This window comes from Crassostrea angulata, chromosome 10, assembly GCF_025612915.1.
Source record: "Crassostrea angulata isolate pt1a10 chromosome 10, ASM2561291v2, whole genome shotgun sequence".
In the NCBI taxonomy this organism is placed as follows: Eukaryota; Metazoa; Mollusca; class Bivalvia; order Ostreida; family Ostreidae; genus Magallana; species Magallana angulata.
In genome coordinates this window covers 37,442,332-37,470,126 of record NC_069120.1, presented here as the reverse complement: position 1 = coordinate 37,470,126, position 27,795 = coordinate 37,442,332, and the positions used below count along the sequence as shown (strand labels likewise).

The 27,795-nt window shown below is 33.5% G+C and overlaps 1 protein-coding gene across 1 annotated transcript in view; it reads left to right on the top strand.

Moving 5' to 3' along the window:
• LOC128167717 (protocadherin Fat 4-like) overlaps positions 1–27,065 on the top strand; it is a 31,572-nt gene extending 4,507 nt beyond the window's left edge. Inside the window, exons 6-33 of the mRNA XM_052833593.1 lie at positions 5,599–5,745; positions 8,606–8,788; positions 9,005–9,136; positions 12,809–12,994; positions 13,153–13,284; positions 13,448–13,636; positions 13,764–13,895; positions 14,297–14,482; positions 14,640–14,771; positions 14,906–15,103; positions 15,277–15,408; positions 15,631–15,816; positions 15,925–16,056; positions 16,332–16,508; positions 16,660–16,788; positions 16,945–17,133; positions 17,318–17,440; positions 17,562–17,744; positions 18,022–18,141; positions 18,379–18,561; positions 18,668–18,796; positions 19,049–19,237; positions 19,366–19,500; positions 21,890–22,075; positions 24,001–24,129; positions 24,263–24,445; positions 24,980–25,191; positions 25,553–27,065. Coding sequence (XP_052689553.1) covers positions 5,599–5,745; positions 8,606–8,788; positions 9,005–9,136; positions 12,809–12,994; positions 13,153–13,284; positions 13,448–13,636; positions 13,764–13,895; positions 14,297–14,482; positions 14,640–14,771; positions 14,906–15,103; positions 15,277–15,408; positions 15,631–15,816; positions 15,925–16,056; positions 16,332–16,508; positions 16,660–16,788; positions 16,945–17,133; positions 17,318–17,440; positions 17,562–17,744; positions 18,022–18,141; positions 18,379–18,561; positions 18,668–18,796; positions 19,049–19,237; positions 19,366–19,500; positions 21,890–22,075; positions 24,001–24,129; positions 24,263–24,445; positions 24,980–25,191; positions 25,553–25,625 — 4,407 coding nt within the window. The 3' untranslated portion in view covers positions 25,626–27,065. The remainder of the gene's footprint in view (positions 1–5,598; positions 5,746–8,605; positions 8,789–9,004; positions 9,137–12,808; positions 12,995–13,152; positions 13,285–13,447; positions 13,637–13,763; positions 13,896–14,296; positions 14,483–14,639; positions 14,772–14,905; positions 15,104–15,276; positions 15,409–15,630; positions 15,817–15,924; positions 16,057–16,331; positions 16,509–16,659; positions 16,789–16,944; positions 17,134–17,317; positions 17,441–17,561; positions 17,745–18,021; positions 18,142–18,378; positions 18,562–18,667; positions 18,797–19,048; positions 19,238–19,365; positions 19,501–21,889; positions 22,076–24,000; positions 24,130–24,262; positions 24,446–24,979; positions 25,192–25,552) is intronic.
• Positions 27,066–27,795: the final 730 nt, after the last annotated feature.

Genomic DNA, 27,795 nt, shown 5'->3' with positions numbered 1-27,795 from the left:
AGAAGGATCATTCGAGATTCGAGATTCGAAATACGAGATTCGAAATACGAGATTCGAGATTCTAAATTCGAGATTCAATATCTAAATTAACTAATCAAATCAAGGATCTGAAAATGTGTATCCTAGCGACATCAAACTGTTCTAAATAAAAATCATACGTACATGATCTTATATACAAATAAATGCTATGTTCACTTCTCCCTACCTAACTAAATAATTATTTGTATTTACTTTTAGACAGAATATCTAAATAGACTAGTAATAATGCAGTGTGCTTCGCGGATCTAAGTGATTTTGTTTGCCCTGGTGCATTTCCACCTGATGCGTTTGAACCCTAAGGTATTTCACCACCAGTAATAGTTTAAAACCCGGGTTTATTCACCCCATTTGTGTAAAAATGCGGTTATGGTAGAGAACTTCATAAGCGTAGCTAATTTTTTCTGTAGGGGGTCCTAGGCCAATTTTAAAATATTTTACTATGTAAATTTAATAAGCTCCAATTTTCCCGAGGAGTGGGTCCAGATCCCCTGACCCCCTCCTTTCGAGATCCCCGCATGAAGATTAGTACATGTATCTAAAATAATCTAAATATAAATAATCTGTCCTGTTTCACTAATAAATATAAGCATTACTTATCGTTTTTATGTATGCATACAGTGATACACTAGTACTATGATTATAAACAAATCATTGAGATATTATCACATCATACGGAATTATTAATAAATACAATTTTTTTTCCCTTTCCTCAGTAAACAACTTATTATGAGTCTTACTTTTGGAATTGTTTTCAATATAGAAGGATATCTACTCTCTACAATTAAAGGTAGGGATGATAGGGTGCCAATTTGTTCACATTGCCGATTTCTTGTGCAGAGAACAGTAAAACCCTTTATTTGATTGTGCATGAATATTTCAAAATTAATTGTTGTACATATATTTTGTTATAATTCATTCATTGATATATCAACAAGAAAGAATAAAAGCATATGTTTCACAGCCAAGTTAAGTTTCTCTGTAGTTTCCTACCCCCCTACCCCCCCCCCCCCCCCGCACCAAAATTGACAATAATTACATATAAGTCATAAAAATGTTTACTTTTTTTGTAAGTAAATCTCTAAAGATGTAAATAAGCACTGCAAACAAAGATGTGTGTATTTAATATACTACTACATTACACTTAGCCAGATAAAATGTAATCAAGGGGTGAGTGGTGCAAATTTACCAATTTGTCGCCATACTACGAAAGACGAATAGGGCCACTTAAAAAAATATTTTTATCTCGTAATTACGAGAAAAGATCTCGTTATTACAAGTTAATTATCTCGTTATTACGAGAAAAGATCTCGTTATTTATCTCGTTATTACGAGTAAATTATCTCGTGATTACGAGTAAATTATCTCGTGATTACGAGAAAAGATCTCGTAATTACGAGAAAAGATCTCGTTATTATGAGTTAATTATCTCGTAATTACGAGTTAATTATCTCGTAATTACGAGAAAATATCTCGTAATTACGAGAAAAAATCTCGTTATTACGAGAAAAGATCTTGTTATTACGAGTTAATTATCTCGTAATTACGAGAAAAGATCTATTTTTGAAATGGCGCGTTTCATCATTCTATTCATTTTATATAAAGTGTATGAACTACTGCAATGTCTATTAATATACACTTACTTAGCATGATCATCGTTTAATACGCATAATTTGATATAAAATCGGACCAAGCAGTTTTAAAGAAATTTCAGAAGAATTAGCAAAGCAAATTGATTAAACAATTCATTGAACTGTATGTCAATAATTAAGAAGGATACGTGTTATTTTTTTTCAGACTCCAAAATGTTTATATTAAATCAATTATTTTAATATACATGTAGGTTGTGTATGAACATATAAAACACAAATTCGGGTTAATCCTGTGTATCCATATCCATGACTGAAACTATATAGTCATTAAAGTTATCTGTAACTAATAAAACTGTGTTTTTACGACTATAGGACTACCTGGTATTTACTTCGGAGTGGGATTATAATATATATAAGTTGAATAGAAAAATTACATAAAGTTCTTTCCTTTTATTAATACAAGATAAAATGTCGAAACAAATCATTTTGATATGTAGAAATTAATGAATAATGATCGTTGTTATTTTTAAATATTGATCAAAATTGAATCAACGTTTCTGGAATGAAAAAGATAGAATTAAAGTGTGATCCAGTCGAATTCTTTTTCAGAAAAAATAACGATAAAAATTATTTCGTTATAACGAGATCTTTTCTCGTAATAACGAGAAAATTATCTCGTAATAACGAGATCTTTTCTCGTAATAACGAGATAACTAACTCGTAATAACGAGGTCTTTTCTCGTAATAACGAGATAATTAACTCGTAATAACGAGATCTTTTCTCGTAATTACGAGATAAAAATATTTTTTTATGTGGCCCTATTCGGCTTTCGTACCATACACACAGAACACCAAATAAAGAAACTGTGAGTGGTGTGTGGAATGCATAAAAGATGGCGGCAAATTATCTCAAATAATCAGTGCAAAAACCCACAAATAGGCTGTTATTTGTTACATATCCTGCAAAAACATTGATAAAAAATGTTATCGCCCCATATCATAGCCGATTAAGTTAATGTGTACATATGGTCAACGTACATGTAATTCTAATATACAAGAAGGCGGACGTATCAGGCGGGGATCCAGAAAATTAAATTTCAAAAATGATCGGTTGAATTACATTAAGTGCTTTGAAAATTGTTTTAAACTATCGCACGGGTCAAAATGCGTGATAGAAGCTATGTACAGTGTAATTGGAAACTTTCATTTTATATCAATATGTAGTATTACCTATTATAACAAATGAGAGTATAGCACAACTGCCACAAGCAATACATGTCCTTTACCGGCACCACCTCCCTCCCCATAAAAAAATGAAACAATTGTCGTTTTATTTGCTAAAATGTGTGTGGTTCAAGATTTTTCTAAAGGACATACCCGATTAGAATTGAAAAAAAGAGTCGTACGTTTAAAACTAATTTTGTCAAAATTTTTAGATTCATTTGGTTATATTTTGGTCCATTTGGGTAAATATATGCACCAGCGCAACTCTAATTTATATATAATCAGGCCATAAATTCAAAATATTTTCAAAAATTAATAGCTTTAAATCCAGTGGATGAAAGAAAAGGAAAGCAAGTCGAACTCGATGAGTGCTAATACCTGTGTTGAATGAATGGTACAGTAGGATATGCGCAAAAAAGTCCCGTCTACTCTTTCCTACCCTATAATTATTGGAATATTAAATCCGATTATAAGAGTCAAATTAAAAATCAAGTACGGATATATACCTGTTTATCAAAAGTAAAACTACTCATAATTTATCTACAGTGCATCGTAATGGAGCTACACAGAAAGTTTCTATTAATTTGCCGAGCCAAATAAAAAAAACCTGGAAAACGAAGAGAAAACAAAGTGGGGACAGAATAACTGACAAATTAATTAGGACTATATAGCCGCCCCCCTCTTGAAATGTATATACTGAAAACAGATTATTGGCGTAAAACATCCGCACACAATTTAAAGAAAATTTCATGTTTTTTTTTAATCATTTTCGCTAGCTAATGTAAGACATCACAAATACCCCAAGCCCCCTCACGGAAAAGGGAATGCTAGGTGTTGAGAGAGAGAGAGAGAGAGAGAGAGAGAGAGAGAGAGAGAGAGAGAGAGAGAGAGAGAGAGAGAGAGAGAGAGTCGATGTAAATCACAGGTGCGCTAACACCGTTAAAATTAAAGCTTGCTAGTTGGTCTGCCCTACCATAGCTACCTCCTCTCTTTTCTCGTTTTAGAGGCTTAATTATTGTCTATATATGCTTGTAACAAATCAAATCAATTTCAAATTCTAAATCAAACTGAATTTGACACTACAAAACTCTCTCTGTGTCTGTCTGTCTGTCTGTCTGTCTGTGTCTCTCTCTCTCTCTCTCTCTCATATCGACAATGGCATTGCCATACCCTACAATACACTATTCTTATCTGGATTTTTGTCTTTGAGGTTGTAAATCATTATATCTTCTATGGTTTAAAACTTTATCATAACCTATATTTTGACATGTCGATTATTTTTTTTAGTTTCGTTTCATAGCTAAAACATTTAGATTAAACAGATCTTTCTTCAATTCGCGAGCCGATTTTTACACAGTTGGGGCGAATACACTTCGGGTTAAAATTGTTCGGGGGGAAATACATACAGGGCAAACAAAACCACTTAGATTCGCAAAGCCAACAGTGTTATTTCTAATTTAATTGTTTATACTGTGTAGGGTTAATTCATCAATGTTAATTTAACCATTTTATAACCACTATATAAGAGCTATTAAGACATTATTTGTAGGAAAGAGCATGTACGAATGATCTTTATTTAGAACAGTTTGATGTTGCTAAGATACAGGTTTCAGATCCATGATTTGATTGGTTAATTTAGATATTGAATCTCGAATTTCGAATCTCGAATCTCGTATTTCGAATCTCGTATTTCGAATCTCGAATCTCGAATGATCCTTCTCGGCTTTCGTACCTTTGCATTTTTATCCACTATCTTTTCTTTATAAATACAATGCCAAATACAGGTTAATCTCAGGTAGAGGGCAGACTTTAATTGTTATCAAAACAATATTCACACGTGTTGTTCTGTACCTACACCTACATGTAATTATCAAATGTCTGCAAAAAGGGAACACACCCTGTGGAAATGTAAGGCATAAAAAACTAAAACCCATTTGAAGCCATGCATTTTAGCTCTTTGTATTTTAGGCTATCAATTACAAAGCATGACTTAATAGTTTATATAATTTCGATAACACTGATTTTGTTTATAAATTAAACAGTGATATTTTTAACTAATTCAATGATAATTGACACATTAATTATCCTAATAAGAAGGGAAATGAGTATTTTCTAAGAAAAAGGATATCATGCAAATCATCAAATACATGTACTTAATTAAATTTGGGAAACTTATGATTAAAAATTGAATCACTAAAAAACTCATTTTGAAAAATATTTAGTATGATATATATTACAATAGTTCAATGCTTTTAAACTACTTTTCCTAACTTGACCTTGTACCATTGATAATGTGGGGAACACTGGGTACCGGAAAGCTTCATATTTATATGTACATCAGTGTGTAATTGAAAGTAATTGAAAAGTAATTGGAATTACATGCCTTTTTAAAAAGTAATTAATTAAATTACCATTACATGTACTTGAAAATTTGGCCAATTACACATTACTTTCAATTACCTCAAAATTTGTAATTAATTACACTCAATTACCATTACAAATTACCATTACCCCATCCCTGTGCTCAGGTGAGCGATGTGGCCCATTGGGCCTCTTGTTTTCCATTTGATGCAAGTTTCTATTATTATATTTGAACTTGATTGTACGCCTTTAATTCAAGCGCTGAATGCATGTTATTTTGTCTTTTTATATAAGTGTTCTTAAAGTTATCTTTTTAATCAGAGTAAAATGTTCCTACTTTTTTTTGTTATTTGCCTACTTTATTTCAACGGACATTGATTTTCAGGTACCATACAATGAAGTACGATATTTAATAAGCTCAGATGCAGGAAGTGCTTTGGGAGCCCAGTATTTCATAGTGGATGATGTCACTGGCGACATCAGTCTTCGCCAGTCTCCCAAGCTGGATAACGCCAAAACTGTTGATTACACTGTAAGATTTAAGTTCTATAACAGCATAATAAAGAGGTTTAAAATATCAATTTTAGGTCACATGAGTCCACAGGTGACCTATTGCAACCTGTTTTCGTCGGCCACCGTTCGTCTTAACGTGTGTAGCATCTATATAAAGAGGATTTTAGGATTGTAAAATTCATAACTCCCCAGAACCCTTAATTTTGGGTGTAAAGTGTCAATTATTGATCAGGGATGGGGTAATTGAAAAAAGTATTTGTAATTGAGTGTAATTTATTACATTTTTCAAAGTATTTGAAAGTAATTTGTAATTGAGTCTGTCTTCAATTACAAATAATTACCCCAAAACCCCCAATGATTTTAGACTTAGGGAGTCAAAATATCTCATTCTTGTGAATTATAGCAATTATTATTTATATACTGATATGCTGCACTTCCGAAAGTTGTACTTTCTGAATAAATATAGTTTTAATATGTGAATAAAAATTAATTCACTAAAGAGAAAATATTATTCAGAACCCAAAATGAACTCAATGGTACTTAATGAATTTAATGTTAAAGAAAATTTTTCTAGAAATTTTTAAGAAATCTGATCTGAACTGAACTATACAACCTTTAAAATCATAACCGTACAAAAAGCTCTGTATATCTTAATGCTGTTAATATATGTATATGTTCTCAAGATAAAAATAAAACTAAAGTATTTGAAATGTAACTAATTACATTTATCAAAGTAATTGAGAGTAATTAATTACATTTTAAAAAATCAATGTAATTGTAATTGCAAGTAATTGATAAAATTGTCAATGCATTTGAAAGTAATTAATTACTTTTCAAAGTAATTGACCCCAACTCTGTAATTGATATAATTTTTGAAAATCTTCATCTTTACTTCTTCTCGTACAAATCTAACAGTTAATCTAAGCAACGGTTGTGATGAGCAAGGAAGCATATACCAAAATTGTTAAATTTATTATTGTGTCATGGTCTGGGGTACTGGTGTTAGGGTGAGGCTCTTATGGTTATGTAAAGAATATGCATTGTTTCTTCAAAAATCTTCGTATCTACTATAATAGAAATGCAGCAGGTATACTAAGCTAGTAGTAATTGTAAATGAACCACGTGACTTTTGGACGAGTGGCTCTAGTAGTAATCTAGTGAAAATGTATTATATTCCAAAATCTTTTCGAGAACTGAACATCTATAAATAGCAAACATAGTCCATGGTTAGGATGACCAAGGAATTTTCTACTAAAATTTTGAAATGCATGGGTGGTAGCGTTAGGACGTGGCTATTTTAAACATAAAGGGAACATTGAACAACATTCTATGAATGTTTTTCTTTAGTACTTTGCATCTTGCAAGAAAACTACGTGCGTTACTATGATGAAGAAAAGTCTTTTCTAGATTTGTGAAATTCGTAAAACCTTCAAGCTTCATTGTTTTGTGTTGGGTAGGTGTATTAATAGTCATGTGAAGATGCATTTATCCTTTGTAATCAACGATATCCCTGCTTAATAATTATACTAGGCATCTAGAAGGCAAGCTTTATGCATCATAAGAAAACGCAATGAATCTTATACTGAAACTGTGAAAATCACGATCCCTAGATTGTTATGGAAAAAAGCAAATCGCATTCTGTTGATTTTATTGTAATGATGGACTAGTTCGTAAAAAATAATCCACTTTTAGGCATCTAGCAGGCAGTTTGAGTACATGTTTAGGTTAAGATAGAAAATCCGCAAAATTAGGAAACGCATGGCCCTTTGGTAAAATGTTCTAGTTTTGGGGTGTGGATTTACTTAACATGTAGGAGAAAAATTGTAATAAGCATCGTTTTCTATAATAGTTCTGTGTAAAGAGAATTTAATCAGAGTATCTTAAAAAAGTGTGTTTTAGCCATTCCTTCTCCCATCATCCTATCCCCATCTTTTCGCACCGTATGTATGCACTATAATAATACTTAGGAGACTGATAAGGCCTGTTGGCCTTTTGTTGATCTATGCTTTTTCCTACAAAATAAAAAAAATGGAGATAAAGAATATGTATAACCTAGATTGTCTCTAAAATTTTATAATCTATGGAGTGATAAATATCTGAAATTCAAATTTTGAATTAAAGAACAGATACATGTATTTGAGGAATACATTGACTTTTTAAGGTGGTATGGGACACCTGTCGTTGTTAATGCAGATAAAAGTACATAATAATAAAATACTTTTACCGGCTTAGAATTTTTCTTTATATTTAAATTGTTTGCGGTGCGTCTTTTTTACCCCAATGAACCCCGAAGATACCCAAATGAACCTTAACGATACCCAAATGATACCTAAATGAACCCAAATGATACCCCAGTGAACGTTGAAATACCCCAATGATTTTAGTATGTTCATAATTGTTACACTATCAACGAAATTTGATTGGGATATCAATGGGTTCACTGGGTAATGAATCGGTGAAAAAACACCGCGTAGTTGAAATTTAATTTAGTTGTGTAACATGTTGGTACATAAATTTCATTAAGTTCTTCAATTATGAACATACTACGAATCATTGGGGTTTTTCAAAGTTCACTGCAGTATTATTGTGTTATTGAGTTCATTGTGATATCATTGGGGTATCATTTGGGTAAAGTTTTGAAAATTCTTTGAAAAGATAAAAATAATAAAAGTCCCAGCGGGATTCATACTCATGACTTACAGATTCATGGTTAACGCCTTAACTCATTGCTAAACTCAGTTAGGCTACAATTTTTGGGGGGGAAATCACTAAGGTCATACTTGACTTTGTTGCTTATTTCGATAGGAAGTACGTCCCAAAGTGGATATGTTCCAAACTATCTTAATATAATTCGGATTATTTTGATGGTTATTTGGCAGTTTACTGTGAATGCTGTAGACAGAGGTGGTCGCTCGGCAACAATACCTGCTAGCGTTCGAGTGACAGTGATTCGAAACACCAACGCTCCAGTCTTTACCAATCTGCCCAATGCCAATCAGATCAACCATAATACCTCAATAGGAACCCAAGTCTTCCAGGTGTCGGCTAGAGATCCAGATCCTGTAAGTACAATTCCAAGCAATTTCCTGTTGTTATGTTGTGTGTCGATCTTCAAACCTTATCTGATCCATAGTTTGTTATGAGAGCCTTAATATGCATTCAAAACGATTATGTTATTCCATGTCATTTAAAGGTAATCAATGAATATCAAACTAAGTGAAATCACAGTTAGTTTGCGATTGTTAATAAATTCTGTCTTTTGGCTTTGCTTTTGATAGGGTGTGTTTGGACAACTCACATACAGTCTTACAGGGGATGGAGAATCCACCAGTGTTTTCGACATTAACCGAACCTCAGGGGTCATAACTCTGCAGCAGTCACTGTTCTCTCAAACTTCTACCCTTTATACGGTATTAAATCTTGATTGATTTTCAAGCCATGTTACAATTCAGTTGAGGAGTCTTCTTACAGTTCTACTAATCAAAGCCCCCCTTTTTAGCTCACCTGAGCTGAAAGCTCAAGTGAGCTATTCTGATCACATTTTGTCCGTCGTCCGTCTGTCCGTCTGTCTGTCCGTCCGTCTGTAAACTTTTTACATTTTGAACTTCTTCTCAAAAACCGCTTATCCAATTTCAACCAAATTTGGCACAAAGCATCCTTATGGGATGGCGAATATAAATTGCAGAAATAAAAGTCCGATCTGTATTCAAAGCGGAGAAAACCTTGAAACTGTAGAAAAAGGGGGTGCATTTTTAAAAATCTTCTTCTCGAGAACTACTGATTTCAATTCAGCGTAGTTTAGCATAAATTATCCTTATGGGAAGGAAAATATAAATTGCAAAAATTAAGGTCTAATTCTGTTTCAAATCTGAGTTATTACGAAATTAATAATAAAGGAAAGGCGTGTTTCAGCTTCGCATTCGCCATCCGGTAAAATGGGTAGGCAAGACTTGGCCTGGGCAAAACAAAAGATTGGCAGTTATTAATCTGCCAATCTCACTAAAATTTCAGGATATTTGATGGACCAGTAATATTTGTATTCGCTGTAAATATGCCGCAAATTAATGCGTATTTGGAATTGACGATTGCCGATCTGCTCCGGCTTTTATTTTGCCACGGCCCGGGTTTGCATACCCATTTTACCAAGACTCGTATTCCATACTTCTAAAACGAGGCTCTTTGTTTAAAGCAGCTATGCCATTATACGTAAAAGGGTCGACCTGACTATGATGAATTTGCTTGTTATGCAACAGTTCGCGTATGAAGGGAACTTTTTGAAACATGCAAAATATATTGGTGCCGATTTTGTGAAGTAAATTGAGGCTAAATATTTCAATGCGTTGACAGTTTTCACACATGACGTTGGTGTTAGCTTGTTCTGATTTTCGTTTCGTTTTCATTATTTATGCTTTGTAACTTGGAGACTATCGTCTGTATTTCGTGATTTTTACGTATCAAATCAAACAGATACTTCAGTAAATCAAACAGTTAACTGTTTACCTGCGCAAATTAAGCAAAATCTGATGTATCAAAAAAGTACTGAAATACAATTCATTCTATCGGTAATTCGGCATTATCTTTTGCGTAATGGTAGATTACAATGCAATAGGTTTTGTTGAGTCGTTCGGCATTTTCTCGAGTTTATTCAGTTTAAATAGAGTTTGATATCGCTGACGGAAACATGTAGGTATATACATGTATATATATGATTCATTTCGAAAAAATAAATTGTGTTCTTTATTTGTTATAGTGCATGTTTCTTGTGTTTAATTGTTTACAATTTCTATTTACTAACCATATTTGAGTGTTACGCTTCGATTTATAAACAAGATACAGAGATTTGCTCACAATTCTATGTTTGTACACAGATCTTAAAAACTAAAGATTAAAAAAGTAAAAAAATTGTCAATATTTATTAAGAAAATTTTCAAAGTCTGTTCTTCCAGAAACCAACTTTAACAATTATTGTATTGTAAGCTTAACCTTTTAAGCTCACCTGAGGGTGGGGCCACAATGGGGGGGGGGGTCGAAGTTTAACAAATGAATATATAGAGTAAATCTATAAAAATCTTCTTCTCAGAAACTAATCAGCCAGGAAAGCTGAAACTTGTGTGAAAGCATCATCAGGTAATGCACATTCATAGTTGTGAAAATCATGACCCCCGGGGGTAGGGTGGGGCCACAATGGGAGATCAAAGTTTTACATAGGAATATATACAGTAAATCTTTAAAAATCTTCTCAGAAACTAATCGGTCTGGAAAGCTGACATTTGTGTGGAAGTATGCTCAGGTAGTGTAAATTCAAAGTTGTAAAAATCATGACCCCCGGGGGTAGGGCCACAATGGGGGGTCGAAGTTTAACATATGAATATATAAAGTAAATCTTTAAAAATCTTCTTCTCAGAAACTAATCGACCAGGAAAGCTGACACTTGTGTGGAAGCATCCTCAGGTAGTGTAGATTGAAAGTTGTGAGAATCATGACCCCCGGGGTAGAGTGGGGCCACAATGGTGGGTCGAAGTTTTACATAGGAATATATAGAGTAAATCATTAAAAATCTTCTTCTCAGAAACTAATCAGCCAGGAAAGCTGAAACTTGTGTGAAAGCATCATCAGGTAATGCACATTCATAGTTGTGAAAACCTGACCCCCGGGGGTAGGGTGGGGCCACAATGGGAGATCAAAGTTTTACATAGGAATATATACAGTAAATCTTTAAAAATCTTCTCAGAAACTAATCGGTCTGGAAAGCTGACATTTGTGTGGAAGTATGCTCAGGTAGTGTAAATTCAAAGTTGTAAAAATCATGACCCCCGGGGGTAGGGCCACAATGGGGGGTCGAAGTTTAACATATGAATATATAAAGTAAATCTTTAAAAATCTTCTTCTCAGAAACTAATCGACCAGGAAAGCTGACACTTGTGTGGAAGCATCCTCAGGTAGTGTAGATTGAAAGTTGTGAGAATCATGACCCCCGGGGTAGAGTGGGGCCACAATGGTGGGTCGAAGTTTTACATAGGAATATATAGAGTAAATCATTAAAAATCTTCTTCTCAGAAACTAATCAGCCAGGAAAGCTGAAACTTGTGTGAAAGCATCCTCAGGTAGTGTAGATTCATAGTTGTGAAAGTCATGACCCCCGGGGGTAGGGTTGGGCCACAATGGGGGAACGAAGTTTAACATAGGAATATATAGAGTAAATCTTTAAAAATCTTCTTCTCAGAAACTAATCAGCCGGCAAAGCTGACACTTGTGTGGAAGCATCCTCAGGTAGTGTAGATTCAAAGTTGTGAAAAAAAATAACCCCTGAGGGTAGGTTGGGGCCACAATGGGGGGGGGGGTCGAAGTTTAACATATGATTATATAAAGTAAATCTTGAAAAATCTTCTTCTCAGCCAGGAAAGCTGAAACTTGTGTAAAAGCATCCTCAGGTAGTTTAGATTCAAGGTTGTGAAAATCATGACCCCTGGGGGTAGGTTTGGGCCACAATGGGAGGTCGATGTTTTACATAGGAATAAACATAGTAAATCATTAAAAATCTTCTTCTAAGAAACAAATCAGCTAGGAAAGCTGAACCTTGTGTGAAAGCATCCTCAGGTTGTGTAGATTCAAGGTTGTGAAAATCATGATTCCCAGGGGTAGGGTGGGGCCACAATGGGGGGGGGGTCAAAGTTTAACAAAGGAATATATAGGGTAAATCTTTAAAAATCTTCTCAGAAACTAATCAGCTAGATGATTCTTTATAATTGTTAAGACTTTGGCCCCAGGACAATTCTTAGGCCTCACGAGAAGGTTCAGAGTTTGATGTACGTTTATATCCCATATATAAACTATTGTTAAGGATCTTTTTGAGAACTGCAATACTCAACATATGATATGACTATAAAATCATCCTGTTAGAAAAGGGACTAATGATCATAAACATAAGAATGTCCAGGGGAAAATGGATTTTATTTATACAGGATCTACATGTATTATTGTACATTGTCCAGATAGTTTGTATTATGACTCCATTAAGCTGATTTTATCATACCTATTGTTCCTCAGGTGAGCGATGTGGCCCATGGGCCTCTTGTTTGTAGTTGAGAGTACGTGTCCAGGATGGGGGCAGTCCGAGGAAGGAAGCTATGAACACCCTGACATTGACTGTTCAACGAAATTTTGAAACTCCCCGCTTTGTCTCAAACAGTTATACATTCACAATCAAGGAAAATGAACCAATCGGATTTAGTGTTGGACAAATAGTTGCGACAGATGCTGACTCAGCTGTAAGTGTTTAATGGGTCTCAGGATTCTCTCCTTCACACACATACAAGTTGTCAGGATTCTACTTCAGGCAATGCCATGTGAATTAATGCATTGATATATGTAAAGAAATCGACTGTATGTCAAACCTCCACATCATTTTCTTGTTTTTCTTTTGTAGCCACCAAACAATTTGGTAGAGTACTACTTCGTAGGGTCGACACCATCACAGAGGTTTTTAATTGATTCTAGGACGGGAGTTATTACCATTAGAAAGGACCTGACCACCGAGGAAACCCCATCTTCTTATACTGTAATTTTTAAAAACAAATTTATATAGCTATAAGATTGTGCTCCTTTTAGATTCACTTCTGGTTTTTCAAAAGATCCCAGTTCTGTACTATCATTTTAAAACAAAAGAATCTTTTAATAAGAATTATTGATATAAAAAACACCTTTCATCCTTTTATTTATAGTTCCGGGTTCAAGCAAGAGATTCGGGTTCACCACAGAGACTTAGTCAGGAAATCCCACTGACCATTAATGTTCAACGAAATGACTATGATCCATTGTTTGGCAACTTGCCATTCAGTGTGACAATACCAGCAAATGCTAATCAATTTTCAACTGTTTACACTGTAAACTCAACTGATGCAGACACTGTGGTAAGATCCTGGATTTAATGTAATATTTTTAATGAAATAAATTAATGCGAGTTTTAGCCTTAATAAATATACCATTTTTACATGTTGTAATAGTGTTTATACTATTAAGATATTTTCATTGAATTAGCTTGATTTCCAACGCCGAGAATATGATATCATAGGAGATGATGCTGCCACAAGTTTGTTTGCTGTGGACGCAACAGCTGGTAGAATAACAATAAGTTCTCTGCTGACTTCAGATCCAGCTGTACAATATAGGGTAAGATATAAAGTGACTAAATGCTCTCTTCAATCCCCTAACAAATTTAAAATTGATATTAACCATATCTTACTATGATGGCTTCGGTCTTAATTGTGAAACATTTTTGCAATAGCTTATTCTTAAGAGAGTCCTATTGATGTAAAGGTTTTTTTTTCTATCTTTGTATGTTTTGTCATGGATTTTGATATGTCTATTGTTTGTACGGCTATATTATGGTGTGGCCTTTTCCATCTGTCATCCATAGTTTTTAATGTCCAGAATAATCTTGAGCATCTGATTATCAACAGATATACATCATGTGCATTTAGTGCAATATGAATATCATGTACCAAAGTGGTGCACTTCATTATTCTTTGTGTTTAGATATTGCATATTTAAAAAAGATCATGTGTTAACAGGTTAGAGTGCGTGTAAGAGACTTCGGAACTCCTAGACACTCATCAACAAGCCTGCTTTTAGTCAATGTGACCAGAAATCTGAATGCTCCACAATTCAATCCAACTCAATACTTTGCCACTATCTTAGAAACCCAGCCCTTGGGGTCCAACATACAACAAGTGTCCTCTAGCGACCTTGACACAACGGTGATCACCTGTAGTTCATGTGAAGCAAATTGAATTTCTGAGGAAACAAAACAAATATTTAAACATTCACTGATTGGCAATAAAGAACAGCATAAGTTTGAATTTTATATCAGTCCTGGCTGTGATAATTAATTTTGGTTTTGTTTTTTTTGTGCAGGCACCAAATAATGTACCTACGTATACATTGAGTGGAAATGCTTTAGCACTCCAGTACTTCCAAGTCAATCCAAGTACAGGACTCGTCTCCCTTTATAAGGATCTACGAGATGATACAGCAACTTCTTATACTGTAAGTAAACTGATCAAGTATAACTGGAATCAGATGTATGATGACAACTAATAAAGATAAATATGAAGGTGATTTTCAATGTATTTTATCATATGACAAACTGAGTTTGACAATAAAGTTTGCTCTCGTCTTAGCTCACGGTGACTGTAGCTGACAATGGTTCCCCATCACTTACTGGAACAAACACGGCCACAGTGACAGTGCAGGTCAACAGGAATCTACAGCCCCCACGCTTTATCAATGCTCCCTACAGTTCCACCATTACAAGGCTTGTTACAGACAACTCTCTTTTGCCTGGAGTGACAGTTTCTACGGCTGATGATGATACTGTGGTGAGTTACTGTTGATAAACCTAAACCCAAATCACAAATATGCAGAGGGAAAAAAGATAAGTGGTTGAAAATATAAATTGATCAAGCTAAATATAAAGAATATTAAGTACTTTTAGACCACTTTGAAATTTCATGGGATGCCTATTAAATGTAGTTGAATAAACTGTTTGTAGAGTCCATTTAGAGATGTTACAGTGAGCGTGATTGGGGACGATTCAGCAGTGAGCCTGTTTGAGTTAGTGGGATCAAGTGTTCGTGTTCGAAATGCAGCAAATTTAGCAGCAGACACAGCTAACACATACAAGGTGAGATATGTTGTCAGGAGAAGAAAGCGTGTCATTAATTGTTTAACAGTTCACAGTAATCTTTTACTTAAGTTCGTATGTTAACTTTTATAAAAAAATTTGTGGCTTTTAACCCACATCAAGTGTAAACCCATATTGTTTGCACATTTTTATAGGTTTTGATATCTATTAAATAAATCTGAATAATTGAATTTTAACTACTGTACTTTTTGTTCTTTGTAGCTTCGGCTGTTGGCAGAGGATGGAGGTTCTCCAAGGAAAACTGCTACTACAACCATAGATATCACTGTGAGAAGAAATATAGTGCCCCCACAGTTTAACCCTACAGCATATAACGCAACCATCCTGGAGAATTACCCTGTCGGAAGTGAAATTGTGACGGTGTCTGCCACAGACTCAGACCCACAGGTTTGTCTTTCATTGCTTTCCCTTGGTTAATGTAAAGTATGTACTGTAGAATGTTTTGGATTGTTTGCTACCAGTATGTCTAATGAAAAAAATGTTATGTTCTTTTAGCCCCCAAACAACCAGTTTAAATACAGTATAACTGGTGATACAACTGCTATGACCTACTTCTACATCAATCCAGACTCGGGGCGCATTTCTCTCAAACAGTCCATCAAAGGAACTGGAGTTAACCAATTCAGAGTTTGTATTAACACATTGTATTAAGAGTTTATTTTCTTCTTTCACAATGATTGTCAGTGGACAAATTTCAATTAGGCCTATTACAAATTTGAAGATATTTCTATTGAATATAACTGCATATCAGTAATTTTAAGATTGGGCAAGATTCCTTCACAAATTGATTGGACCAAGAAAATACATTGCATTCGCGATAAAAAAAAAAGTATTCTCAGATTGATGTGAATACCACTGTATGATATTACCAGAGGTAAGTTTGAATGTTTGTCATCTTTCAGTTACAAGTGACCGCTACAGACGAAGGAACGCCACCTCTGAGCGGACAAGCCATTGTGACTGTGGATGTAACCATTGATGACACACTGAGGTTCACACAACTCCAACCATACATTGCCAGCATTGATGAGAACGACCCTGTAGATAGAGGGTTTATTACAGTTATAGCCACACCCCAGGTATAACGCTTGTGATGCACTGACTGAATAAACCATTCATCAAAATTTAGAAAAAACTCTGCTGAAAATCATTTTAAAGCTAAATAAGTTTGGTGTATTAAAATTTACTTGAATCTGAAATTGGATTGTATTACATGTGTACATTTTGCAGCCGAATATCAAATACTCCATTGTTGGCTTCAGTGATAGTCCTGATTACTTTAAAATTGATGAGAACACAGGTGTTATATCTGTAAAAACTGATCTCCGAAAGGACCTATCCAAAAGATTTAAATATTTGGTAAGTTGATTTTTGAGCTATCAATTTTTCATACAAATATAGATGCTATTTCAAAAATGGGAATTACCAGGGTATTGGTTGTTGGGATTTATGTAGAATGTTTTAAATTTAATTTAATAGATGTGCTTTTATAAAATTTGTAATATTGTTTGAAAGATTCAAGTAAGAGCAGAAAAACAGTTTCCTAATGGACTTCAGTCTGTAGAGAATCTGGTCAATGTTACGGTTCTGAGAAACATCAACGCACCTGTGTTCAACTCCACTCAGTACCAAGCAAACATCAATGAAAAGTATGGCCTTGGACAGTCAGTGGTGCAGGTGTTTGCCACAGATCTTGATACTCAGGTAAGTCTACAGATCACCAAGTTCTTGAAATAATATCTCAGCATTTCCAAGTTTTAAACACATGTAATTGTTTGATCGAATAGATCAATGCAAATTCTAAATGTCAAAGAATGGAAAATATCGGCCATTTCATGTTGAAATTAACATAAGCATACATCACAAGAAACGTTTTTGTGACTTGCAGGATGTTCTCCTCTACTCCATCATTGATCAGGCTGGGGAGACGGAACCATTTTACATGGCTCCTAGCACAGGAATTATCACCTTAAAGCAGCTACTGACCGGCACAACTAAAGCAAGATATGCAGTAAGGAAAATTTAATCTGTAAAATGCAATTTAAGTGCCTAAATATTTAGTGCACCAGGCAGTTTAGTATTTCACCCAACTTAATAGATCTTATCATGAAAGAATTATTCATCTTTCACAGTTTACGGTGCGAGTTAGGGATCAGTCCAAACCAGAGAGATTTGGGCAGTCAACAGTAGTCATCAACGTGAGAAGGAACAGCCAGCCTCCTGTCTTTGAAAGAACACCTTATGGTGCACCCATTAACTACAACCAGGCTCCAGGACCTGTGTATACTACCTCTGCTAGAGATCCTGACTTAACGGTAAGGACTATTCTGTTACAATACTTCATAAGTAAAATAAAACCACATGTACATAAGGTGTACTGTGAGTCATAGAATCACGTTTTGTACCAGAAACACATTTGAAATATTCATTAAAGTTTTGGATATAAACTGATCCCTTTGATCAAGTTGATTTGAAATAATTGCCTCTCATCTGTACAAATTGATGAATATGTTGATTGTTTCTTCTTCTTTTTTTATTGAACTTCCACATATTCACATACCAGGGTTTAAACACAGATGTTGATTGTTTCAGGGTACCTTGACGTATGAAGTAATTGGATACTTCTCCGCTCCAGGTTACTTCACTGTCAACTCCAATGGAGAGGTCATTCTGCTGTCTAGTTTAGCCAGTGATACAGCTCTCTCTTACACGGTAAGTTCACATGAAGACCAGGCTTCAAGGAAAGATGAAACTTGTTTTTTCTCATTTTGTTTTTTAACCATATGATTTTTGAAACCAAACAGATATCCTAAAGACATCTTACCCACTGTTTGATATTTGAATTAAAGGTCTTAAAAAAAGGAAATTTGAGGTCATAAATCGCACAAAAGTACATAAGTACATAATTATACAATAACTGTTTTGAGAATGATATGTGATTTTTTCCAGCTTGGTTTGGCAGCTTATGATAGTGATTATCCCAATGATAAGGCATATGCAAATGTTACACTTACTGTCAATCGTAACCCCAATGCTCCAGATTTCACCAACCCATCCTACAGTATCACTGTCACTGAAAGTTACCCTCTGGCAGTTAGTCTGCTACAAGTCTCAGGCCAGGATGCTGATCAGGTACATCTCTCTCTCTCTCTCTCTCTCTCTCTCTCTCATATATATAAAAGCATACCGTGTCTTTTTATTGGACATCAAGAATTGCATATTGTGTTTCTCCTTTCAGCATGTTGTTGAGTACATTCTGGAATCCAGCAATCCTATAGATGGCACTCAGTTCTTTTATTTGAACCCATCCACTGGTGTACTGACTGTGTCCAGACCTCTCACTGAGACAGGGACACAGACTTTCACTGTAAGTACATTTGACTTGCAAGTACTAATTAACTTTTTATACAACACATTTTTGTATAATGTAAAAGCTTCATTCTAAAACTTTGCATATTAAACAAAGGAGAATCTTTGAGGATACTTGTAGTTTCTTAATTCTTAATTTATCCATAGGAGACACGGCACAGATACATTCATGTACAAGCATACTATGAAATGCTATCTCTATTCTTTAAACTTCAAATGACTTATGTATGACATGTTTATCTCCCTTTAGCTTCAAGTTTGTTTGAGGGATAATGGAATTCCAGCGAGATCATCTGCAACAACTGCCCCAGTAACTATATTTATCACAAGGAATAACAACGGTCCTATATTTGCTGGCACTTTTACCACAAGTATAAATGAGACAACACCAACAAGCACAGCTGTACTCACAGTGACAGCTACTGATAGTGATCCTAATGTAAGTCTACACACATTAATAAAAACATTCAAAGGCATGTCATGCAATCTTAATGTTAAATATCTGTCATGGTTCTTTTACATAAAGTCTTTTAATTCTTAATCTGAGGATATATTTTGTCTTTTCAGACATCACCTTATGGACAACTGAAATATCGTATAATAGGAGATGGAGATTTCACTCAATTCTTCAATATTGATGCAACAACAGGAAGTATATTAGTTCAACGTCCGCTAACCTCACAAGACAATGCTCTTTATCAGGTGAAAATATTTAACATTACTTCTAAAAAGCAACTTCATTAATTTTAATCGGCAGATATTGATAATTGGGAAGATCGCACTGTTGCAACCACTATTGAAATAAATTATTTCAATTGTGGTTGGAAATGTATTTCATTAGAAAAATCACCTTGCAACCACTATTGAAAGAAAATCGCCATTGAAATAAATTATTTCAATAGTGGTTGGGGACGTATTTCATTAGAAGAATCACTTTGCAACCACTATTGAAATACAACTACTACTGAAGTAATGATTTCAATAGAAGTTGGGGATGTATTTCATTAGAAGATCTACTTTACAGACCCCATAAAAGTACAACTACTATTAATTTTTTTTTTCAGTCGTAGATGGGAATGAATTTCTCTATAAATATACCTATGTAATCACTATTGTAACACATTTGGAATGAAAGAAGTTGTATATCATTTTTGCATACTATTTTAAGGTGCAAGAAATCTAACAAATAATTTGAAATTTCAATGCTGTGCAGAAATAAATAACCAATTCTCGCAAATAAACATGCATATACGAGGGTTGTTCGGAAATTATTGAGACATTTACTCTTACTCCTTTGGGAGAAAAGATAAATCATTGAAATTTCACCTGAAAATAAAAGTTAATTACACCATTTGTTCATCACTAGTAAGCTAACAAAGTTGCCTATTTCCAATGACCCAGCCCAACCACAAACTCATCGCAACGTCATTTTAACGTGTTTACTTGGTCCTATGTTAAAAACAACATACAAACGAATGAAAAACATGAATTATTCTTCATTTTTCATCTTTTCTTTATATTTTAGAATGGCAACAGTTATATAATTTTCCTTTCTTGTTTTTTTTTGGTGTGAAAAAATCGAGTTATTTCTTCTCAAAAGTCAACTTACTGTGAAACGTCACTTACATTCATTCTGTACATATCTTAGAACTGTTAAAATCAGTTTGTGTAAAAAAAAAAGTACTTTATATATCGTCCCTTTGTTTTAATTTTACTTAAACAAACAGTAAAAAAAAACGATTAACTGAAGCTTATGACCTCTTTCCATCGTATAGTTTTTAGCTCAGCTGAGCCAAAGGCTCAAGTGAGCTTTTCTGATCACAGTTTGTCCGTTGTCTGTCGTTGTCGTCGTTGTCGTCGTTGTCGTAGTAAACTTTTCACATTTTTATCTTCTCCTCAAGAACTACTAAGCAGATTTCAACCAAATTTGGCACAAAGCACCACTAGGTGAAGGGGATTTAAGTTTGTTTAGTCCCTGGGGGTAGAGTGGGGCCACAATGGGGGGATTAAGTTTTACATAGGAATATATAGAGAACATCTTTTAAAATCTTCTTCTCAAAAACTATTAGGCCAGGAAAGCTCAATTTAAAATGGAAGCATCCTCAGGTAGTGTAGATTCAAGTTTGTTCAAATCATGGTCCCCGGGGGTAGGGAGGGGCCACAAGAGGGGGATCAAGTTTTACATAAGAATATATAGACAAAATGTTTTAAATCTTCTCAAAACGTATTAGGCCAGAAAAGCTCAAATTAAAATGGAAGCATCCTCAGGTATTGTAGATTCAAGTTTGTTCAAATCATGGTCCCCAGGGGTAGGGTGGGGCCCACAATTGGGGGATCAAGTTTTACATAGGAATATATAGAGAAAATGTTTTAAAATCTTATTCTTATATTCCATATAAGTACATCAATTTCATAGTCTCGATTACATGTATCATTAGCGTAAAATATGCAAGTCTTTAGTACCTTAATTATCTATTTGAAACTGTGTGTTAGATAAAAACAAGTTTATACGCATGATTATTTGCGAGAATTGGTTATTTATTTCTGCACAGCAGTGAAAATTGTAACATAATTGTGTATTTGAAATTATTCGTTATATTTCTTGCATTTCAAAATAGTTTGCAAAAATGATATACAACTTCTTTCATTCCAAATGTGTAACATTAGTGATTACATAGGTATATTTATAAAGAAATGCATTCCCAACTACGATTAAAAAAAATAATAGCAGCTGAACTTTAATGGTGTCTGTAAAGTAGATCTTATAATGAAATATATCCCCAACTTCTATTGAAATCATTACTTCAATAGTAGTTGTATTTCAATAGTGGTTGCAAGGTGATTTTTCTAATGAAATACATTCCCAACCACTATTAAAATAATTCATTTAAATTGTGATTTTATTCAATAGTGGTTGCAACATCGCACTTCTCTTTTATGTATTCAAATCAAGTTAAACCTAATAGATTTGACGTGTGCATATTAAACGGTTATTGTTGGTGTAATTGAGATTTTTGTGTTTATGTAAAGAATTGAAGTAAATGTATCTACTATGGTTGTTTTTGGTGTCATTTTGATTTCTAATCTATAGGGACGAATTGTGGCAGAGGATGGAGGCTCCCCTCCCAGATCAGCTACTGCCACTGCTATTATCAACATTCTAAGGAACATAAATTCCCCGGTATTCAATCCAAAAAATTACTCGATCACTATTGATGAAACTCATCAAGTGGGCCAGAATGTAATTACTGTAACAGCCTCGGATGCAGATCGAGTTGTAAGTTATATTCGATTACACATTAGATGTTTGGTACCAATAACCCCCCCCTCCCCTATAACAATGCTAAGTAAATTATTGTATAGAAAACAATAAAAAAACATTCATGTTATTGTCTTTCTTTTAGTCTGAACTTACCTTTCTGCACTCGTTAATAATTCTCATGATTTATTTGATTTACACCCACCAATGTTGTTGCTTTTTGTAGAAAAAATATTCAATGAGGTCAAATAAACTATGATGTATTAGAAATTAATTAGAATAATTTGATCCTTATGCATGTATTGTTTGAAGAAATTTAAGTAAAATGCATATTTTCTAAATATATGGGCAAATTGAATACACTGTACGATTAAATACTGATTCTTAATAATCAACAATTTTCAATTTTGTACAAGTTTTAACTATTAAGTACATACAATTTGATCTTGTTCAGATACAAGAACATTTGTTTTCCAAATTTCGTAAAATTAGCAACTTATTGTTCATTTTTGGGTAACAATCTCTATAGAACCCGTTTTATACTACTATGGGCTTTGGAAACAATTTGACCTTTTTCAGTAAGGATTGATATGATAGTGTAAATTTCAATATGAACATATGTATCTTTTTTATCCTTTTAAACATAGAATATTTTTAAAAACAACAAATTCTAATTCTTTGTTGAAACCAACATTTTCCGACGAAAATGGTGAAATCTATTATCAATGGTGAAAACTAAACAGAACTTCTAATCTTTAATTTTTCCTCATCCTTCTTTTCTATAAACTCGTCTGTTTTAAAACTTATTAAATGTTTTACTTCTTCTCTAGAACCACTGAACAAATTTTACCCAAGCTTTGTTAGAATATTCTTGCATAAAGGAATTTTAAGTTTGTTCAAATAAAAGACATATAGGCCCTCTTCAAGCGAAGATAATTAAAACATCGTGAAAAATAAAGATTCGTTTGGTGCGTTTACAATTTTTACAAAAAACCCTTAGTATGAAAATATAAGCTGTGTTGCATTTTGATAACGTAAATGCAGTGTATGTTTCGTAATCCTTGGCGAATCTATGCATAATAGTTTCTCTCGGATCAATTAATCAATATTTTGACCATGACACAGATCAAATATAAAGAATAAAGAATAACAAAGCATTTTATCAAAAAGTCAATAAAAATTTATTTGATTTAAGGGTGTTATGAAAAAATCAAAAAGGTACAGGTACCATTCGATATAAAAATCACATCAATATCTCATGCGTTCTACTAACAGCATTTTATAGATTCCACGATTTAAAAAAAAACCTTCGTTACATGACGTTTCGACCTTCATAACGAGTCTTCCACAATTTTCGGTCAAGCCTTAGAATGATTTAGTGATGTCTATTAAAAATTTAGCAATCTGTGATGAAACTATGAATTTGGAAAATCTGTTTTGTTGCATAGGATTTTATTTTAAAAAGTTAAAACTTTATTAAGCAAATATTGTGAAAGGAACCAAACCAGTTGTGAACTGCGCTCTGCTTGGGCCACTGATCTTGAAGGTTCTTGGGCAGACATGCGCCGCAATTTACTTAATTTGTTAGAAGTCTAAGGCAGGAAATCGATCGAACTGAGTTGTTTTGAAAAACACATCCGAGAAACATATCCAGCATGCGTTCCACGCTTTTCAACAAAAACGGTTACGGTCGAATAATTGGTAATACTTACTCGATTAAAATTGTTTTGACATGAACATGGAATTCAAAACAGCAGTCGATAGTGGCAACGACTTTAAAATGATGTTCAAGTTTTGTAAATAATAAAAAATTAAAAAGTGGGGCGTTAGAAATGTTGGCAAGTATAGTATCAAAAATGCCTTCTTAACAAAAGAGATTTTTTTGAGTTTTTCATGTATATACCGGTGTGTTCATTTCATCTATTTTCATTGTAATTTTTCAGGCTCCAAACAACCAAATAGTATACACGATAATAAATAGTAAAACCGCAGAATTCTATTATTACCTGGACCCAAAGACGGGACACATATATCTAAAACAGTGCACAACTGGGAAAGAACTCCTATTCGTTGTAATTTTATATTTATTATTGCATTTAGCTTCGAATTTTGAGTTTGATGATTTTTCTTATTTAATCTTATCTTTTAACTTGCATTTGGTATGAATAAATTCAGGTAATCTATTTTGATACCTTTTTTGTAAAGTTTAATGTTACCGCAACTGATAGAGGCTTCCCTGCTTTGAGCGACAACGCCATAATTAACGTAGAAATCAAGGAATGTCCAAAATGTAAGACAAACTTGCATTCACCAAGATTCTTTGCACCCATTTACTTTGTAAATATTCGGGAAGGAAACTATTCAAAAACCAATCTTAATCTTATTCAGGTAATTTAATTTTTAAAGTATTTTATACCATCCTAATATTTTTTAAGGTACTCCGCCCATAACTATTTTATTTCATATCTTATAGATTAAAGGTTTAAAAACTAAAATCTTAGAGTGATTTTAAGGGTTTATTAAATAATTAAGGTGCACCATTTGAATGTTAAATAATAAAAGAGCTGTAATAAATATATATCTTAAAGATAACATTGGAGTCTATGAGAAAAGAACTATTTTTAGAAATATCTTTTTGATATAAGTTATTTTCAAACAAATCTCGTGGTTAAAAGTATGCAAAAACTTTCTTTTTCTTTTAAAAATGTCCAAAAGTTGATAACTTCAGTTATGGATGGACTACCTTAAGATTAATATAAAACAAGTGTTTATAAAAGAATAAGCATAAATACCTATGTGCTTGTAATTTACATTACAGAATAATGTATCGTTATTTTGAATGGAATAACTTTGTTTGCGTTTATTGCAATTGAAAGATACACATATAATGTATTGTACCATAACTGATTGTTAATATTGTAGATATCTGCCACAGATGACGATGATGGAAATGACGGTGAAATATTATTTGATATCCAGAGCGTTTCTAACAATGGGGATGACAAATTTAAGTTAGAACAAGATCAGTTTAATACCAATGCTAATGTAATTTGTTCAGGAGCCGTAAACAGATGTGAAACCTATTTAATCATGGTTCGAGCGTCTGACCAATCTTTCCAAATGGAGAGAAGGAGGTACATACACACTGTAAACAGTATTTATATATAAATGCAAAACTGGTGAATCAATTTGTTTGAGCCACTTTTCGAGGACTGTCATTTTCTCAGAAGTAATTTGGGGTGAAACTCGTTTAATCGTACATTAAAAGAAAACTGCGTTTAATATTTTGCCAAGGAAGTGGGTAAGAGATTTCCCCATAAATCTACGCAAATTAACTCTAACGAATTCGAATCATCTTATATGTTTCGTATTTTCATCGATTTATATGAACTGACAACTTTTTTCCCCATTTTTCATGTTTTATATTTTAAAGGATAAAATTACTCAACATCAACTTTGAATCTTTTCTTCTTTAATTAGATTTTCTTTTTTTAGGCATTCAACCGTTCCTGTAGAAGTTAGAGTTGTTCCATTTTCAACATACGCCAACAAGTGTACTTTTACATAGACAATTAAGACATAAAAAAAAACCTTCTTCATTTTAGCCAATTTTTAACTTGCTAAGCGCACGCGCTAGTGCTAATTAGGGATGCATCAAATTTTATGATTTTTTCCTTAGCACCACCTAGTTATCATGCAGACCAACAAATTTATCAACATGATATGTTTGAAAAAAAATTGTTGCATAACTTTGACCTGTTGATTCATGTCGTGATTTTCTCATGCATTTTGTCGATGTTTATATGTCATTGCATTTAGTCATATTTCACAAAGGTACGGTTAGTCTTTGTTTTCACTAACTTAGTATCAAAACTTGCCCTACACTAAATATATGGACAAGGTTAGCATTTTAAAAAGGTAATGAAGTCAGCCAGCGGAATAATATTTTTAATTAAAAGTGAATACACAATCTATAAAAATACAAGATTTATAATTTTCAGAACAATAATGTTTCAGTTCAGGGTCGGAGACAGACATGCAGCGGTACAAAGTATGACTGCACACCTACTTATTTATTAGACGTTGCAAAGATCGCTCTTTAAATTTCATGGTCCCGTTGCAAACCACTGTCGATTTACAAGGGTTGATCATAAAGTAATGTTACACTATGCACCGCTTTTTACACTGGCGCTGTATTGTATAAAATAGCACATCAAAATTTTCTGTATCGAAATTCTAATTTGAAGAAAAATTTTGATTAAATTTCCATTAACAAGGTATTCTTGTTTATAGCATAATATGTATGTGACATCGCCGCATCATAAATTTACTTTTTTTAAAAGTTTTAATTTATGAATAAATTACATGCTTACATCCTCTCAAATTCGAGAAATATACAATGTAGATATGCAGACTCTGAGATCGTGGCTGCATATGTTATTACTGACGGTCTGATGCACAGTTTGACCTATTTAGAAAATGACCAGTATTATAACTTCGACTTTTTTTTTAACACAGACTGTCTAATTCCTTTCCAGAATTCCAATGTGCATAAGGGCAATAATCGAATTTTCACCCCAACTTAGTTAGTCAGTCCGTGGGTTGAATAATCAGTTAATATACATTACAAATCCCTAAATTAATTTATATGATATGCTCACAGTCTGGTTCATATCATGCAATCTCATGAAACATTTTTTTCTTTCTGTATAATTATGGTTTGAAAATATTAAAATTTGACATTTGTAAAAGTAGCAGTAAGGCTGGCTAAGCGCTTTCCAGAACTTTGAGTACTTTGATTTAAAAGTTGAGATTTTTCAGATTAACTTTACTCAATGTCGAATCAAAATGTTTATGCTTGACTGTACATTTTCCTCTCACCTCAAAGGTATCTTGTTTTATCATTTTGTATCTATTTCCAATTTAAGTTGGGTCTTAAACAAAACAAATGTATAATACAATATTAAATTGAGCCATTCTGTCAAATAATTACGTTTATATTGATTTCTATCTACTGGTACTGTACCAGTTATCGGCTAAGACCAGTTATCGGCTAAACTGAGAATTCGGATTTATTATACGGGGCAATCCAAGATTTTTTAATTCAGTCGTCTTTTTTGAATAAAGAAAAGTAAGTTTGCTTGAAAACTTTCTTGAATATGTTTTATACACGAGCTTAAACGATCATTGTTTACCGCTGATTTTACATCTTTGCACTTTCAGCAGTGGGGAAAATGACGTAATAAGTTAAAATAGAATATTACCTCTTTGTGAAACGTTACTATATCCCTTCTTTGATTTGACATATAATATCAATACATATAACATGTATAAACAAAAGGAATTCATTAATTTCCGAGAGATTCGTAGCGCAGTTGAACGCCTGATTGCACAATTATGTATTGAATAGTGTACGATTTGGTGAATTACCGTATGATAATAAACGAATAATTTTATGAGTTTTTGTTTATATTGTATCACAACCCCGACTACTTTAGTCTGACCCCACAAGGGACATAATTCAAATTTCATTAAGCAGAGTATAAAATCAACATGTACAGGGATTTTTCTACGCTATTATCACAAAGCCGATAACTGGTACAGTAGATCGTAAAAACTCGGCAAATTCGGGGCCTGATAAAAATCACAAAACAAGATGTTAGCGGTTCTAAAAAATGATATAAACTAACAGATTGATAAATAAGGAGTTCATTATTTAAAGAATGGCACGTTTTATC